The sequence below is a fragment of the Felis catus genome, chromosome D1 (assembly GCF_018350175.1).
Source record: "Felis catus isolate Fca126 chromosome D1, F.catus_Fca126_mat1.0, whole genome shotgun sequence".
NCBI classification, from domain to species: Eukaryota; Metazoa; Chordata; class Mammalia; order Carnivora; family Felidae; genus Felis; species Felis catus.
In genome coordinates this window covers 69,129,446-69,147,471 of record NC_058377.1, presented here as the reverse complement: position 1 = coordinate 69,147,471, position 18,026 = coordinate 69,129,446, and the positions used below count along the sequence as shown (strand labels likewise).

At 45.7% G+C, this 18,026-nt stretch overlaps 1 protein-coding gene across 12 annotated transcripts in view; it reads right to left on the bottom strand.

Annotated features, from left to right (window-relative positions):
• The window catches only part of TEAD1 (TEA domain transcription factor 1), a 271,267-nt gene that overhangs the window by 166,718 nt on the left and 86,523 nt on the right, over positions 1 to 18,026 (bottom strand). For all 12 annotated transcript variants that reach the window (XM_011286720.4, XM_045038972.1, XM_023239574.2 and 9 more), the window contains exon 2: positions 17,744 to 17,999. In XM_011286720.4, coding sequence (XP_011285022.1) covers positions 17,744 to 17,900 — 157 coding nt within the window. In that variant the 5' untranslated portion in view covers positions 17,901 to 17,999. The remainder of the gene's footprint in view (positions 1 to 17,743; positions 18,000 to 18,026) is intronic.

Here is an 18,026-nt window from a genome sequence, read left to right as displayed (position 1 = left end):
TGTCGAACCTTCTGAGTATCTGTTAGACTGTTCCCCAGAGTGGCTGTGCCATTTTATATTCCCACTAATAATACATAAGGATTCCCACTTCTCCACATCCATGGCAATACTTGTTGTCAGTCTTTTTGACCATAACCATCCTAGTGAATATGAAGTGGTATCTCACCATGGTTTTAATTTGCATTTCCAAGATGCCAAATGATGCTGAGCATCTTTACAATGCGCTATTGGCGACCTGTATATTTTCTCAAAAGAAATGCTTATTCAGGTTCTTTGTCTACATTTTAATTGGATTACTTACCTTCTTTATCAGAGTTGCAAGAGTTCTTTCTATAGTCTACATACAAGTCCCACATTAGATTTATGGTTTGAAAATATTTTTCTCCTATTCTCCAGGTTGTTACTTTATTTTCCTGATGGTATCCTTTGAAGCACAAAAGTTTGTAATTTTGATGAAGTATCAATTTATTTTTACTTTTATTACTCATGCTTTCGGTGTCATATTCAAGAAGGCTTTACCTAACCCCAGATCTTAGAAAGACTTATTCCTATATTTTCTTCTAGGGTCTTATAGTTTTAGCTTTTAAATTTATGTCTAGTATCTATTTTTAGTTAGTTATGGTGTAGGTTGTGGAGAAAGGGTTCAAATTCATTCCTGACATGTGGATACCCAATAGTCCCAGCACCATTTATCGAAAAACCTATTGCTCCCCTCTTTGAATTAGCTTGGCACATTTGTTGACAATCAATTGACCATAAATATGCAGGATTTTGTTTCTGGACTCTTGTTTCTATTCCCAAGATACATGTCTAACTTCATACAAGTACCACACCATCTTGATTCAGACTGTATCTTTGTAGTAAGTTGTGAAATCAGGAAGCATGAACCCTCCAACTCTGTTCTTCTTCTCCACGTTATGTCCTGGCTATTCTGAATCCTCTTAATCTCCATATGACTTTTAGGATCAGCTTGTCAATTTCTACTAAGAAGTCCGCTGGAGTTTTAATAGGGATTACATTGAATCTGTAGATCAATTTGGGGAGGACGGCTGTAACACTATTAACTCTTCTGATCTGTGAATACAGAATGTCTTTTGATTTATTTCAGGTCTTTTACAATGTCTTTCTTTCTTTTTTTTTTTTTAATTTTTTTTTTCAACATTTATTTATTTTGGGGACAGAGAGAGACAGAGCATGAACGGGGGAGGGGCAGAGAGAGAGGGAGACACAGAATCGGAAACAGGCTCCAGGCTCTGAGCCATCAGCCCAGAGCCCGACGCGGGGCTCGAACTCACGGACCGCGAGATCGTGACCTGGCTGAAGTCGGACGCTTAACCGACTGCGCCACCCAGGCGCCCCTACAATGTCTTTCAACAACGTTTTGTAGCTTGGGGAGTAAAAGTGACACACGTGTCTATTTTCATTTATTCATGAGTTATATTATCCTTTTTATAATGCTGTAAACAGAACTACTTTCTTAATTTCATTTTTAGACTGTTCATTACAAATGTACAGAAATACAATTAACTTGGTGTACTGATCTCATATCTTGCAACCTTACCAAATCCTTTATTAGCTTTAATAATTTTTTTATATAAAAGATCAGAAAGAGATAATCTTACTTCTTCCTTTTTTAATACAGATGCCTTTTGTTTCATTTTCTTGACTAATTGCCCTGGCTAGAACCTCTAACACAACGTTGAATAGAAGGAGTGAAAGCAAACATCCTCGTCTTATTCCTGATCTTAGGAGGAAAGCATTCAGTGTTTTACTATTAAGTAAACATCATATTACTATGATGCTGGCTGTACATTTTTTACCAATGCCCCATATCAGGGAGGAAGTTCTCTTCTGAGGCTATTATGGTAGGCACATAGGAGTTTGTTTCTATCAAGATGAGGTGTGGATTTTGTCAAATGCCTTTTCTCCATCTATCGAGATGATCATGTGATTTTTGTTCTTTATTCTATTGATAAAGTGTTTTACGTTAAATTCCGATTTTAAACCAACCTTGCATTCCTGGGGTAAATCCACTTAGTCATGGTGAGTAATTCTTTTTATATGTTGCAGGATTTAGTCTATGAGCATTTTGTTGAGAACTTTTATATCTGTATTCATAAGAGGTTTTGGTCGATAGTTTTCTTATGTCTTTCCCTGATTTTGTGGTCAAGATAATACTTCTCTCTAAGAATGAGTTGGGCATGTGAAGCATTTTACCACATTATCTCATTTAACCCTCATATCAACCTTGTAAGATAGGTGCTAATATTAGCCCCATTTATCAGATGAGGAAATGGAGGTTCAAGAATACTAACATACCCAAGGTTACACATCGGCAGAGCCAGGACTTAAGCCCAGAGAGCCCCCACTCCTGACTCCATGCCCTTAACAACCATGATGAACTTACTCCTATGGGCTGACAACCCCCCATATAAATCAGCCACTAACAAGATTAGTGGTAGGTTAAATCTACGCTAACCAGATTTTGTGACCTGGTCACAAAGGTCTGGCAACCTGCCCTAACTTAAATGAACAACCTTCTAAACTCCACAGCAGTAGCTTGCTTAGTTCACTGTTTCACTCAAATGAATCTTTCAGGATCAACAATGTCATCTTAGGATAATCTGTGGAAGTCACATTCAGACAGGTTAAACCAAATCCACAGTCAACCTGAAAAGAGTAAGGCACACACATATATGTATGCATAGACACCACTTAGGACATGTCAAATAAGCTTACAAACACACTGTAGCGGGTATATCCAAAGGGGAAAAATTGTCAAAGACTAGCTTTCTAGGAATATGTTTTACTATAGTTATAAAAATCAAATCAGGATGGGAGGAAGGTGGGTTCGGTCACCACAATAGCCAAATCAGGCTCAGCCATCCTTTCTAGCCACTGAATATCCTATATGGGCAGAATCATGGTGATATGGGCACAAAATTGTAAACTAAGAAAAAGTGTTCCCATTCTCATTGACCCAGGCACAGGGTCAATGGGGTCAGGACAGAAAAACACAGACATGCGGATGGGGTGCTATGGGTTCCACCATAAATTCTGCTTTACCAGGAGGTTACCTCAAAATAAGGTATCCTAATGGAAAGCCCTCTGGGCTCTGTGCCCCAGTTTCTCATCCATGACACTCTAACTGTTGCCTTCATTATTTCATTAGAATGTTGCACATGTGATAACAATGCAGGGAAAAAATGCCTGCTAGAGATGGAAAGGTGGAATTATTATTACCAACAATTTTCACCAATCCACACATTTTTTGAGGGCCTCGTGTGTGCCAGGCCCTATGCTAAGTGCTAAAGATGCAGACGTGCTGATGACACTGCCCTGCCCCCCGAGGACACGGAGACACAAACACTGTAAAAAAACTGCGCCTGAAAGGTTCTGACAGTTAAATAACTTAATTAAAAAAAAAAAAAAAGTGTGCGTGCGCACACACGCACACGCGCACACACACACACACACACACACACACACACACACACACACACAAAGGAGCAACTATCTCTGCTTGTGGAGTTTAAGGAAGGATACGGAGAAAAGGAGAGTATTTTGTACAGGGTCTTAAAGAACCTGTAGGAGTTTGCCAGCCAGATAATAGGATAAAGAGGATCCCAGACACCAGGAAAGCACATTCTCCCCTTTTCGTTGTTTACTTGGAACCAAAACTCTCTCCCAAACCAGGCAGGCAGCAGTTTAGGGACACGGAGTCCAGAGGACCTCAGGTTACAGTTCTGTCAAGCCTCAGAGGCAGCAGACAAGTGGCGGTTGAGACTCCGGTGCTGGCGTCAGACCGATAGGGGCTCATACCTCCGATCCAGGAGTTACGAGTTGCATGACCCTGAGCCATTTACTTAACCTTTCCGGGCCTTCGTGTCCTCATCTGTGACACGGCAATGATAATAGTAGCTATTCATAAGAGCTGTCGTGAGGCTTAGGTGAGTTGGTGTTAAGCGTCTAGAATAGTACCTGGCACACAGCAAGCCCTGGCTAGATGTTCATCATCGTTATTGTGAATCCCTGTTGCAATGCCTGCCCCGGTCAGCCCAGGCCTCACTCAGATCCGTCCATCCGTCCTACCCCAGCGCACGCGGTCATCCCACCTGGCAAATCCCTTCACCTAACAACTGTTTGCGGTTGCTGTCTCAGGACACACAAGCACTGAGAGAATGCTTCCTAATACACGTGGCTTACGATCCAAGTAACCCAAATAGCATCTTCCATAAGCAGGATCGTATCGCCACGGCATTCTGTGTGTTGCTGTGATACAGCAAATACAAAGGCACATCGAAGTACAGAGACTGCAGAAACAGTTGAATAAACATGCAATCCGATACCTCACATCTGGCCATGTCATCAGCCCCAATACCTTACTCACCATCAAATAGGGTTAAAGCTGTGGCTACTTTATAGGTACAAATGTCTTTATCGGGACATTAACGTGCGCCGAACCTCTCTCAATAAAAGCAGCCATAAACAACAATCTCTTCTAAGCTGTCACGGAAGCTACTGTGTTTGTAATAGAACCATTCATCTGAGAGACAGTTGCCAAAGCCTGTCTCAACACAATGGCAAGCTAGTCACAGAGCCAAGGCAGATCCAGGGAAGAGGGCAGACACAGAGTAATTGGGACCTTTTCTAAATGGCTGGGGGGGAGAGAAAAAAAACCCTCAGCTTATTAACATATGTTAAATATTACCCCAGATGCTGCAAAGCATTTCCTCCATAGCATTCTCTTATAAGGTAGTCTAAAAGTTCCTCTGGCCTTTGCAAAAGGAACAATGTCTATGGAAATTTTCAGCTAATGATCAATTTCATTGCCTGTGATGAAAAGGCTGTAATGCTATTTAAAAAAAATGTTTTTTTAAATAAATTGAATGTCGTGGGCAGCACGTTTCAACGTCACACCTTTCAGACTGTGCTCTGAAAAGCTAAGAAAGAGGGGACTACAATGATACAGAAAGAGGCTTGAAAGAAATAATATCCTTACAGGCTTTGAAGAGTGAATTTGATTTTATTATTTACCTGGATTTGAAGCATTTGAGAGAAGGGAAGGTGGGCAGACAGAATAATCTACAGGTTATGCACAAAAGGTAAATATCAAGCAAATGAAACCTACCTGTTATTAATTCAAATGATTATATCAAATGAGAATGTATACTACACCATAGTCTCCAGAGCATTTTCATACTCTAAAAGTCACCTAGCTCTGCCGAAAGGCAATGCAAACACAAGACTATTTGCTAGGAATCTGTTACACAAAATAACACGATCATCAAAAAAAACATTAAAAAAAATTTTTTTAGCAGTTTTATTTACTTTTTGAGAGAGAAAGAGAGAGAGAGAGAGAGAGAGAGAGAGAGAACATGAACAGGAGAGGGGCAGAGAGAGAGGGAAAGAGAGAATTAAGCAGGCTCCGCGGTGTCAGTGCAGAGCCCGATGTGGGGCTTGATCTCACAAACTGTGAAATCATGACCTGAGCCGAAATCAAGCGTCAGACGCTTAACCGAACGAGCCACCCAGGCACCCTTAAAAAAAAAACAAAAACCACTTTTTTAAAGAGAGGCCCCCTCCCAGCCCTCCAAAATAAAACGTGTCCACTACTCCTGTCAAGTTTGAGTTAAATGAGAAGCACTGGTTCGGCAGGGGATATGGTGTGTTAACTCCCATTAATATCGTTGTGTCCCTTTGCTGTGAGCGTGCAGACATTAGAAGAATGGATTTGAACGCTTTTCTCTACCTCTCCCATAGCCATTTTACCATAATAGATGAATGTCAGAATAATTCCACTGTTGGTCTGGACAGCTGACTGACAGATCCAACTGGCCAAGGCACCTGTTGAACTCCCGGACCGATGTCCTGAAGTCTATAATAAGAACACTCTGTCCTGCTTCCTGCCCCAGCACCACCACTCTCTGACCACCTGTCCCTCAAGACTGTTGCCCTGAAGAGTTCAGTGGCACCAGCTTCCCTTCCACTCACCAAGACCCTGCAAAGCCCACTCCACCCCCCACACCTCCAACAGAATCCCTAGTGAACGTCACACCAAAGTGGACCTAGGCAATATGGTTTGCTTCTAATTCTTGGTACTTTCCACATTTTCCTTTAATGAGTATTCCTTACTCAGAACCGAGGGACAAAATAAACTTGATATAATTATTTTTTCCTCCAATTCCAAAAGCAACATATGTTCGCTATTAAAGAAACTCCATTAATACTGCAATATATAGGAGAAAAGGAGTAAGTCTCCTATAATCCAACCCCTGTGGCAACCACTATTCCTATGTTGTAAATTCCTGCAGATTATTTCTATGATCCTGACCACATGATACATTTATGTATTTAAATTTACAGAGTTGAACATTCTCTAAGACGGCACCTTTACTAAAGAGATCAGCAGAACACAACCACAATAATAATTATTGAAATGACCACTGTACGTCCTATCAGTGGAGTCGGGATACAAATAAGTAATGATAGTAAGAACTTAGAGACAAGCTCCCAAGTGACAGGCAAGGCCACAGCCACGGGAGCGTGGAGCTAAAGCTCTAGAAGTCAGCGGGGGAAGAACAAAAAGACTTGTAATCCACGGTTGTGCCTACAACACCCAAGTGCATCCAAGCCCCCTCCCCCTGGAGGCTGTACAGGGCCACTTGTCTGGGGCTGCCCAGCCTCTGCGGTGCAATAGGCTACCAGTGGTCCCCCGCACTGTATGTGACTCTGACCTGGACAAGTTTGCCCCAATCTCCCCTCTCCGACCCCTTCTTTGGCAGAAACCCTGAAGGGGGAGGGGGGAGTTCAACCCTCCCTTAACAAAACACCCCTCTACCCAGGACAGGGAAGCTTAATCCTGTGTGACAACTCCAAAACATTCCTACCTTCCTTTCCAACAGGCCCTAAGGGGGCTTAACCTCACAAAAGTACTCTTTTTAGGATTCAGTTCAAAGCACTTTCTCATCTGCAATTGGATTTCTCTCAGCATTGTTGAGAGGCAGGGAGAGATATGTGGATTTCCTCATCCCATTCTACAGATGATAGTGACAAAGTACAGAAAGCTAATACAGCTGTCCAAAGACACATCACAAATAGGAATAGTATGGGAACGGCCAGAGGAGTTGGGAGGAAGGAGGTAGGAACTGTTAGCATCTTCTTGTGACCCTAAATGTTCCTTCTACCCCACCACTCTGCCACCTGCTTTTTACTATGTCCATACCATGTATTCATTCACTTATACCTAACTCATTCCATTCACATCCATGGGGTCATGTCCTCCAAGAATTTCTCCCAATATCTGGTTACTCTGGCACATTTACTTACAAATTCACACTTCACTACTATGCACTTCAACATTCAAGTGATTAATGAACCCAGGGCTGATGAGGTTCCCCATGTTTTACTTCCTCTTCACCAATGGTCATCACCCACGCTCGTATCAGTTGACCACATTCATGGCCACACCTCGAAACTCATCGCTCGAAATCTCTCCACCTCTAATCTCAGATGCTGCCTCTCCCATGCGTGACCACAGCCTCCTACCCTGCCTCTTCTCCTAACCAGCAGAGGCTCTGGGCAGTACATGCCATGACGTAGCCCCTCCAGCTTCCCCTTGTCCCTTTCCCAACCTAGGCTGGTACAACCATGTGATCACCAGCACCTTGGTGTCTCAGGTCCCAAGCTTTGACAACCGTCAAAATATGGATGAACCAATAATCCTCTGGTGAAAAAAAAATACATGTATCACAAAACTACGCCAATGGGCTTCCCAAAAAGTACTGCTCTCCACCTATACATGAATTAACTCAAAATTGATCATAAGCTTAAATATAAAACATAAAACTATACACCTTTTTGAACAAAACATCGGAGAAAATCTTCAGGATCTAGGGCTAGGCAATGAGTCCTTAGACTGGCCATCAGAAGTATAATCCACAAAAGGGAAAATTAATAAATTGGATCTCATCAAAATTAAAAACTTTTAACGTGGGATCCCATGTGAAGAAAATGAAAAGAAAAGCAACAGACAAGGAGCCAATATTTGCAAACCACATATGCAACAAAGGAGCTGTATTTAGAATAAACTCCCTAAACTCAACAGTAAAAACATAAAGAATCCAATTAGAAAATGGACAAAGGACATGAGCAGACATTTCACTGAAGAGAATATACAGATGGCTAATAAGCACATGAAAAGATGCTCCACATCATTAGTCACTAGGGAAATGCAAATTACAACCCACATGAGATACGACCACACACCTCTCAGAATGGCTAAAATAAACAAGGGACAACATCAAATGCTGGTGAGGATGCAGACAACCTAGATCGCGGGGGAAAATGTGAAGCTGCTCTGGAAAACAGGGGACCGGTTAAAAACAACAACAACAACAACAACAACAAAACAAAAAAACCCCAGAAAGTCCCAACTACCACTGCTGGCCATTTTATCCCACAGAAATGAAAACTCAACGTTCACACAAAAACCTGTGTATATCAACGGCCATAGGAGCTTTATCTGTAATAACCAGAAACTAGAATCAGTCCAGATGCCCTTAAACAGACATCCCACGGAAAACAGTCAACAATGAGAAGGAACAAGCCATTGATAACACGCCAACAGCGGGGATGAATCTCCAGGGAATGATGCGGAATGGAAAAAACGAACGCAAAAGGCTCCATACAGTATGATCCCATTATATAACAGGTTCGAAATGGCAACGTTTTAGAAACAGACCGATTAAAGGTTGTCAGGAGTTAAAGCCGGGGGAGGCGGGACAGAGCTGGGTGTGGTCATAAAAGGGCAAGTCCAGGGATCCTAGCGGCACTGGGACTGTTCTGCACCCTCACTATGGTGGTGGATACACCAATCGACACTGGTGATAACACTGTACAGAACTTCATGCACACACACACACGCACACGCACACACACACACAAGTACAAGCAAGAATGGGGAAATCTGAGTAAGATCACTGGTGGGTTATCTATCAACATGAATATTCTGGTTGGGACAGGATGTAACAGTTTTTGCTAAATGTAACCATTGGGGGGAAACGGACAACGCATACAGGGGATCACTGTGTATTTCCTACAGTGGCACGTGAATCTACTTATCTCAATACAGATTTCAATTAAAAAAAGGAAATAAACAGGATGCCTGGGTGGCTCAGCTGGTTAAGCATCCGACTTCCGCTACGGTCATGATCTCACAGTTTGTGGATTTGAGCCCCATGTCAGTACAGAGCCTGCTTGGGATGCTCTCTCCCTCTCTCTCTGCTCCTCCCTGACTTGCGCTTTCTCTCTCTCTCTCTCTCAAAATAAATAAATGAACTTTAAAAAGAAAAAGAAGGCTCTCCAGGTTCTCTCAGGGGCTCCTGCCAGTGCTGGGCAATACCTTCGCTCACCCCAGCTCCCCACAGCATCTCTAGAAGCCTGATCTACTTTTCCAAAGCCCGAAACCCACCTCGGCCCACATGGCCTTACTCCCCTCATCGGTAGACCCAATCATTAGGCCCTCCCCAGACCCTCCGCCCATCTGGTCCTGGCATTGTGCCTCAGAGTAAAAGAAGCCCTACCCCCTCTTAAAGTCACTTCTGGGTTCTGTGTCACCAAATATATCCTCACCTCATCAATTTCTGTCCCCTGCTAACCACCCTCCCCTGTCCTAAGGGAAGTCTTCCTCCAACTACTCACGTCCTTCAAGATACCATCTCATGGCTGCTCCTGTGTGCGGCCAGATCTCTCCAAAGACTAGGCCATGGTCGCGTTCTGTCTCGGTACAGAGGAAACATAATCTGACTAATGTAGTTTATTTCCTGTACACAAACCTTGTAAGGACTGTTTCAAATGTCAGTCTCATTCTCTGCTCATTTCTCCCCCCCCCCCCACCCCACCCCCACTCTAAAAAATGTGCTCCTGTCCTCCTGGACCCAGGCTGTAGCCTCCTAGCCCTATGGCTCTCAACCTGGCTGATCACCCAAATTTCCCAGGGAGCTTTAAAAAATATAGGTTCCCAGACCATTTTCCTAGAGGTTCTCATTTGATTGGTTTGAGTTAGTTTTTTTTTTTTTTTTCCTTTTCTTTTTCTTAAAGGCTTAAAAAGCTTCTCAAGTGCTTCTGCTGATGACGGTCAGGCTGGGGAACTACCGATGTGTCTCTCTTTTTCTCAAAAAGACACTTCTCTTTATTGTCCCACTGCAACAGGTACCTCATTTAAAAATTGTGCCAGCTTCACTGTGACCCACTGGGAGTGCCTAAGCCTCGCAGGCCCGTCCTCACCGCTCCCACGGCTTCAGGGACCACTTCTCTGATGGCGAGCCCCCAGCCAGCCTTGGTGGCTGCCCAGGGCCTCGAGCTCTTGACAGAACTCACCTCCTCCTTCCTCTCCTGTCTACAAACCTGCTTCTCCAGTCTCCACTCCCCACTTCATCCTCCGGGCCCCCGGAAGCGGAACCCTGCCATCACTCAACCCCGCCTTCTCTTTCACAAATCCCACTGGGTTGGCCGGTCCTGTTGGTTCCACATCTGGAACTTCTCTGCCCACACTGCTGGTACCTGCTTCAGGCCTCTTCCTCTCCCACTGGGCTCCTGCGATAGTCATCTACCTTGCCTACACGCCTGCAGAGCCGGCTTCGTAAAACACCGGCTGAGTCACGTCATCTCTCCGGGAAAAATGTAATGGCTTCCCTTTGTCCTCAGAATGACCACCAGACACCACGCTGTGGCCTTCACGGTCCTCCATGATGCAGAGGCAGCCCAGGCCCGCCTGCCACCACCCTCCCACAAACACCCTCATTTCTAAGAGCACCAGAGGGATGACCTCGCAGGACCCTGTGCCTTTCTCACCCGGTCTGCTTAGATCTGTTCGCCTTTCCCTTCTCCGTCTCTTGGCACAGCAGCAAGTCTGAGCCTAGGCGCGACATCACCTGAAGTTTTGTGCAGTGATCCTGTAACTTCACCCAACCATGCATCTCTCTGGGGAGAAGAACCACAACTTTCTATGGTTTTCAAAGGGGTCCATAATCCAAAGTAAGCGAAAAACACACACTACGTGGCCTTCTCCCATTCAAAGTTAGCTCAGATAAGTCTGCCTCTCTGCCTCTGCCCCCTTCATTCTTCTGCATTTTCTAATAGAGGCATGTGCATTCCCCAGTCACAATCACTTCCCACTGCCCTACCACTAAGCTGTGTATATCTCTAGTAGGGCATACACTTCCCTCCAGATCAATATGTACAGCTGACCCTTGAACAACACCGGGGTTAGGGGCGCCGACCCCCTAAAGAGTCAAAAATCCTACAGAGTCAAAAGTTTAACTTTTGGCTCCCCCAAAACTTAACTATTAAAGAGCCTACTGTTGACCAGAAGCCTTACCAATGATAGAAATGGTCGATGAACACATATTTCATACGTTGTGTTTAGGATATGCTGCAGTCTTGTAATAAAGTAATCTAGAGTAAAGAAAATTATTTTGGGGGCACCTGGGTGGCTCAGTTGGTTAAGTGTCCAACTTTTGACATTGGCTCAGGTCATGATCTCATGGTAGTGGGATCGAGCCCCGTGTCAGGCTCTACATCAAGTGTGGAGCCTGCTTGGGATTCTCTCTCTCTCACTCTGCCCCTCCCACCCTCTCAAAATAAGGAAATATTTTTTAAACACAAACTTATTTTTAAAATCATAAGGGAGAGAACATACACTTACAATACTGCACCACGTTTATCTTAAAAAGCCTGCATAGAGCGGGTCTGCACAGTTCAAGCCCTTGTTGCTCAAGGATCAACTGTAGTTAATTGTATAAAGTGGCTTGCTTTCAGAAGTCAGCTCCACCACTTATCTACTATGTGACCTTGAGCAATCGATTTGACCTTGGGCCTCAACTTCCTCAGCTGTCAAGTACCTGTATCGCTGGGTTGTCACGAGGAATAAACAAGACAACACATTCTCAAACAAAAAGAAAGTGTCTAGGGATGCCTGGGTGGCTCCATCAGTTAAATGTCTGACTTCAGCTCAGGTCATGATCTCAGGATTCGTGAACTCGAGCCCCGCATCGGGCTCTGTGCTGACAGCTCGGAGCCTGGAGCCTGCTTCGGATTCCGTGTCTCCCTCTCTCTTTGCCCCTCCCATGCTCATGCTGTGTGTGTCTCTCTCGATAATAAATAAGCGTTAAAAAAAATTTTTTTTTTTAAAAACAAAAAAACGTCCCAGCCAAAACGCTGCTGACGACGCTGGCTTTGCTTTTCTCACAGGAACCAAAGTCTTTCAAAATCCTCTACTACTCACGTGTTCTGAGGAGTCCAGAATTAACCCTCATTCTACCCCTGGGCCCACCTGGGCAGAAATCCTTCCTACCTCTTGCATTAGCATCCGCCAGCACCTAGCAAAACCCAGGATTTCTTCTTCCTCATCTAGGAAGAGCGTTAAATATACAAACACCTTTCTCTCTCTTTTTTTCCCCCCTGCATTCTCTTCTCCCTTTCTTTCTAGCCAGTGCCTCTACCAACAGAGGCCCTCTGGGCTCAGGATTACTCACCAACCTTTCTCTGTTTTCAATGATAATTCAGGTATGCATGTATTGGACAAACATCACTGATAGCTCCTATGTCTGACAAGGCAGTCAGGGTGGGGTCCTTGCCTTACGGGGCTTCTAGTCTGTTCTCAGGGCACAGTTCTTTGTGCTTCCCATTTGTAGCCAACTCACTTGAAATAATACCCCGAATCACAGGTCAGACAGAAAGAGGAAATCAAAGATGCCACATGATGTCCAGGTGCAGAAAAACAAGTTCACCTCAGGCCCCGAGCGTCACTTTTCCAAGTGGCCTGGAGATCCCACAGGGCTTGGATTTTATAGCCATTTCCACATCAAGGCCTCTGGGGCCTACAGGCACAGGCCACTTTCCTGGTCTTGAAAGGGGATGTTCCTGCATTTTCCCAACCAGTTCTCAAAACCAGGAGGACCACAGATTTTAGTCTCTGCCTAACCGACTAACGCTCACCCATTCTGACATCCCCTGCTGTCACCTCACTACAAGTGCCCCCCTCCCTTTTCTGTCAGTGCCTTTGTGAAGTAGGCAGGGGCCCCTTCCATGTCCAGTGCTCCCCCAGCTGGCAGGGTTCAGCTTGAACAACTGGAGAGGACTGGCCCACAGGGGTCTTCCTTCTCACCCCCTCAAACTTCTGTCATCCTCACAGTTCTTCTCTCCAGGACTAACCAGTAGGTCTGGCATCCCAGCAAGAAAGGGGCCATCCATGGAGCTGTCCCTAGGTGAGGACCCCCAAGACATGTGCTCATAAAAGGAGAAAACCATTGCCTAGCAATTGCTCTGTCCAGGCCGCCTGTAGGATCCCAGGGCACCAGAATCTTCCAGACAGCTTCCTGGCCACCATCATGGCCAGCCTTGTGATCTAGGATCCTCCCTGCTGCGTTATTTGAGAAGCTTTCCTCCTGCCAGCATTGGGCCAGGTGCCCTGGACGTTGGTGGCCAAGAACAGGCTTCAAAAGGCTAAGTGGAAGGTGACCATCTTCAAAGGGTCCTCAGACTTCCCAGAAAGCTCTGGCACACAGCCCTGACCTCAGGTCAGTGTTTCCTGCACATGAACTTGTGACGGCTCCGTGAGGGCAGGGACTGTGTCTGTCTGGTTCACTGCTGTATCCCTGACAACCCCCGGCACCCGGCTGGAATACAGGCGGCGCTCAATACTGATCTGTTGAATTAACACATAATGACCTCCACCAAGCAAGGAATGGAAGCACGTGAAAAGAGCCCAGGTCTGGGGGTCAGACAGACCTGGATTTGAAACCTTCTGGCTATACCACTTACACTAGTCATGTGCTTTCTCGTCGACACAGTGGGGGTCAGAATATCCACCCCAAAATGTCACTGGGAGCAGTAGATGGAAAGCGTATGGAAAGCCTTTAGCCCAGCTCATGGCAGACAGCACTTTTCGTTTTCCGTTCACAAACACTTCCATAGCTCTCACCGGATGCCGGACATCGTCCAAACGTGGCAGGGGGAATCCCAGATCACAATTAGTTTGTTTAAGTCTTGTAACAGTCCCACAAAGTAGGATCCATTTAAATCCCTTTTGCGGTTGTGGAAACGAAGGCACCAGGAGGAAAAGCAACTTGCCCAAAGTCTGATATCTAGAAGAGGCAGGGCCAAGCCTCCTATCAATTCCAAAGTCCAAAATTTTAAGTGCTGCGCTCTTCGGTCTCTAAAGCAATCAGTGGAGGAATGTTAGCTGCTGTCCCTACCCTGGTTTGATTATAGGAGATAACGGGACCACAGTGCTAGACTAGGGTTTTCAGCTGCAAAACAAACACATCTGGGTATCCCTGTGGTTCACGGCTTTGTTTTAAAAACGAATGGCCTGTTCCCGTGAAATCTAATCTCAGACCAGTTTGCTGATCAAAACCTTCTCTCCCATTGTGTCCTCTTGCTATCTCCTCTCCAGCTATCTACCAGAAAAAGAGACACTCAGCTACATAAAAATAGGAAACACAGAGAGAGCGAGAGTGTGAGCTTGCAGACAGGCCTCAATCTCCTAACTATCCCTACGGACAGGTGCCCACACAGAGGGGCCCAAGGCAGAAAAGCAGTCTGTCCACGTGGAGGTCAATCACATCAAGTCTCAGCTTCCCCACAGACCCAGGCAGCAGAGGGAGAATCAAGCCATCTCTTCTAATGGCCCAAACCTCCTCATAAAGAAAGCTTTCCATTTTTCCCCTCTATAAGACTGCATTTTCCCTATTCCCGACCACGGAGGAAATGTCATTACCAAAATAAATCAGCGCTGCACTTGACCTTCCTTCTCAAATGGCTCAGTATTAGTGACATCACAATGCACTCTACAAATGCTCAGAAATATTGGAAAAACCCCCTCAAGTCAAAAACACTTGGTATTTCACTAAAAAGCATTAGATTATTTTGATTTTATTCCACGGAATCTAAAATGCTTTCAATGTTTTCATTTTCAAAATGCTCAGAAGAAAAAGAACGCTCTTAGGACCTTAGGACACTTCGACTCTGGGTCTGGTTTGTGCCTGGTTCATGTATGGTAAGATGGGGAACAAGCCAGAAGCCAGGGAACAGTACCTCTGGCCCCACACTGCTCACTGACACAATCCACAATCCCCGAGTGGCGGGGCCCTCACTGTGGAGGTTCCCACGTCTAACTTCTCTTACCCTCAAAGTCACAGGGGAATCAGCAGCAGCCCTCCTGAGGGATGTCGTCTGCACCTCTCGAGTCCCTGCTAACTCCATGTGTCCCTTTCAAATTACCAGTCAGAGCACCACCCCTCCATGCTGGCCACCGAGAGGAGGTTGAGGGCATGGCTTCAAGACCACCGCAGCAAATGCATTTCCTGCACCCCCCCCATCCGGACACATGACCCCGCAGCAGTTGTAATTCCTAATGCTGCTTGCTCGAAAGACCTCCCCATTTTAAATCAGCTTGGTCGCTACTAACACAGTAAGTCGGTGGAATGTTGGTTTAAGGAAAGAAAGAATCCATACATCAAGAACAAGTGCTCTCATACCGATCACTCTTACTGAGGTACAAAGTCCCGGCATCACCAAACGTACAAGTCTCGGGGACCCATAGACATCAACCACTTTAACTGACTCTTTTTCCTTTCCACGGGGGAGAAAACGGAGATTCAGGCAGAAGGCAAATCTGTCCGCGGGTGGTAAAGGACTCCAATCCAAAACTTCTTGGTTATTTTTCCATATTCAGCCCAGTGCCTCGGACACCCCATGACCACCAACAAGAGCACTTAACACACGGATTTCCACAAGAAAATTGTTTCTGTGATGGTGTTATAGGCAGACTGGTTAAATCTACCAATGCTGCTACCTAAAAAGTAAAACCAACAGAGAAGAAAACACAATCGGGAGTAGACAAAATTAACTTTTGCTCTGAATTAAGTTCTCGGCCGCAAACCTCATTCCTAAAGCACAAGCACCTTTCCAGTATCCTCTGTGAGAAGAGAAGGGTAGTAGTTCCTACCGACCAGGATGTGCGATACTCGGCCGGTATTTTAGAGAACAACAATTTCTGGACTAACAAACTGGAGTTGTACAACGGAGAGCAGCCTGAAGCCGCCTTGCACAACTAGTAATAAAATCAGCTTCAAAGGAGGCGGAAGGATTAAAGTACTTTCCTCTGCCTTTAAAATGGGGGGCGGGGGTGCATTTTTAGGTATGAAGACAAGACCCTGCAAGCATATCCCCAGGCTGAGGAAGGGTAGCCCAGGAAAGACACACACACACACACACACACACACACACACACGCACGCACACACACACACAGAGAAAACAGACAGCCCTGAAACTTTCTACCCACAGCAGCTGATATGTTTCACCCTGAGTCCATTTCACCAATGGACACAAAGAAGCTTCTCTGGCTACAAAGGATCACAGGAGAGCATAAAACAAATGAAGGCTTGGGCTCTCTCCCCTGTGTGTGTGACACTGACAGGCTGGAGACTCCAAGGCTGCAGAAAGCAAAATTTCCCTTGTTTCCATTACATCATCCAAGTTGGAGAAGGGGAGGGCAGGGAACACAGCTGGTAGCAGCTGCACCACCATCTGCCTTCTCCTTAGCCGCGTGTGCTAGTTTGAGCAGCAGCCTCCTACGGCCCCAGATAGACGAGGCGCAGGATTAAAGGTACAACACCCTATTATGGAAGAGCTTTCAAATTATTTAGAAATAAATCACTTCCATGATAAGTTAACAACCTCAGGTAGGCTGCTGGGCCGGTTCTCTTGGAGGTTCGGCGATTTGATTGCGTCTCTTTAGACTCTTTAGACTCTTTAGCACAAGCTCTGTCAACTCAACGTGCCCAATTAGACAGGCAGAACGTGCAGGCAACCACCTGCCATCTGCTTCCCAAAAGGTGAGCAAGCACAGGTCTGCAGCTGGAAGCACTCAGGGAAGGACCAGGGAACATTCAACCCCAGCACACAAGCCCCAGACTAGTGGATGGGTGCTTGCCGTGGCCCTTGGCACCCCAAGCCATTTGGTTAACCAGTCTTCCCTTCAAGGGCACTCCTGGAGTTTCCTTTAAAACGCACTGCTAAGCGTCCGCTTGCGGAAGGGGAGGCTGGTGAGAGCCTGGGGGCTAACACCTCGTCTGGCCATTCAACTGCAAACTGGCAACACGGTGGTTAAGATAGTGATTTGAAGGTCTGAGCAAGCCACATACATGTCTGACTGGCCTATGCAGGCTTGTGCTTAAAAAACAAAAATGCCAGCTTTTAAAAATGAGTAGATTTCATACATCAACATCTATATTGCTAGCTCTTCCTGGGGGGAGGGAGTGTGGGGGGCGGGAATCAAGAGATCTGGTAGCACCAAGTCCCGTTTCCACGTGACACCAGTCAATTACCGGGAGCTAATACGCGGCAGGCTTCCGTGAGACTGGCCACGTGCTCCGAAGAACTAGCCCCGACACATGGGGGTCTGTGCATGTCACTGCGACTGTGCTCCAACCTGGACCTTGAGAGCTTTTGTTATAATGCTGCTGAACATGTAGAAGAAGGACAAGAAAACCCCAGAGAATGATTTCCCGACGGCCCTTTATGGACTCTTCTGGTCACTTGAGATTTAGTCCCTTGGTGGCCAACTAAAATCCACAAAGATCATCGAACCCAAGCCAGTGAATGGATCTCAGGACGAGGCTAGCGACAGTCGTCCCTTATTACAAAAGCACATCGTAGCATTCCAGACCACTCACCATACATCTTGCCTTCGTCTGATAAGATGATTTTCCTCCTCCCACATGGCGGATAGATAGCCAAGGCTTCCTGAAAGCTCTGCTCAATGTCAGGGCTCCAGACCCCTTCTGCATCATTGTCAATCGGCTTATCTGCAGAGTCGCTCATCCTTTCCATGTTTTCGGCAGGGCTCTCACTGCCGCTCCAGCTGCTGGGCTCAATTTTGGCGGTTGGATTTTCCAAGCCGGAGCCTGGAGCCTTTTCAAGAAAATAAACCTAAGAGAGAAATGAAAAGATAGCATA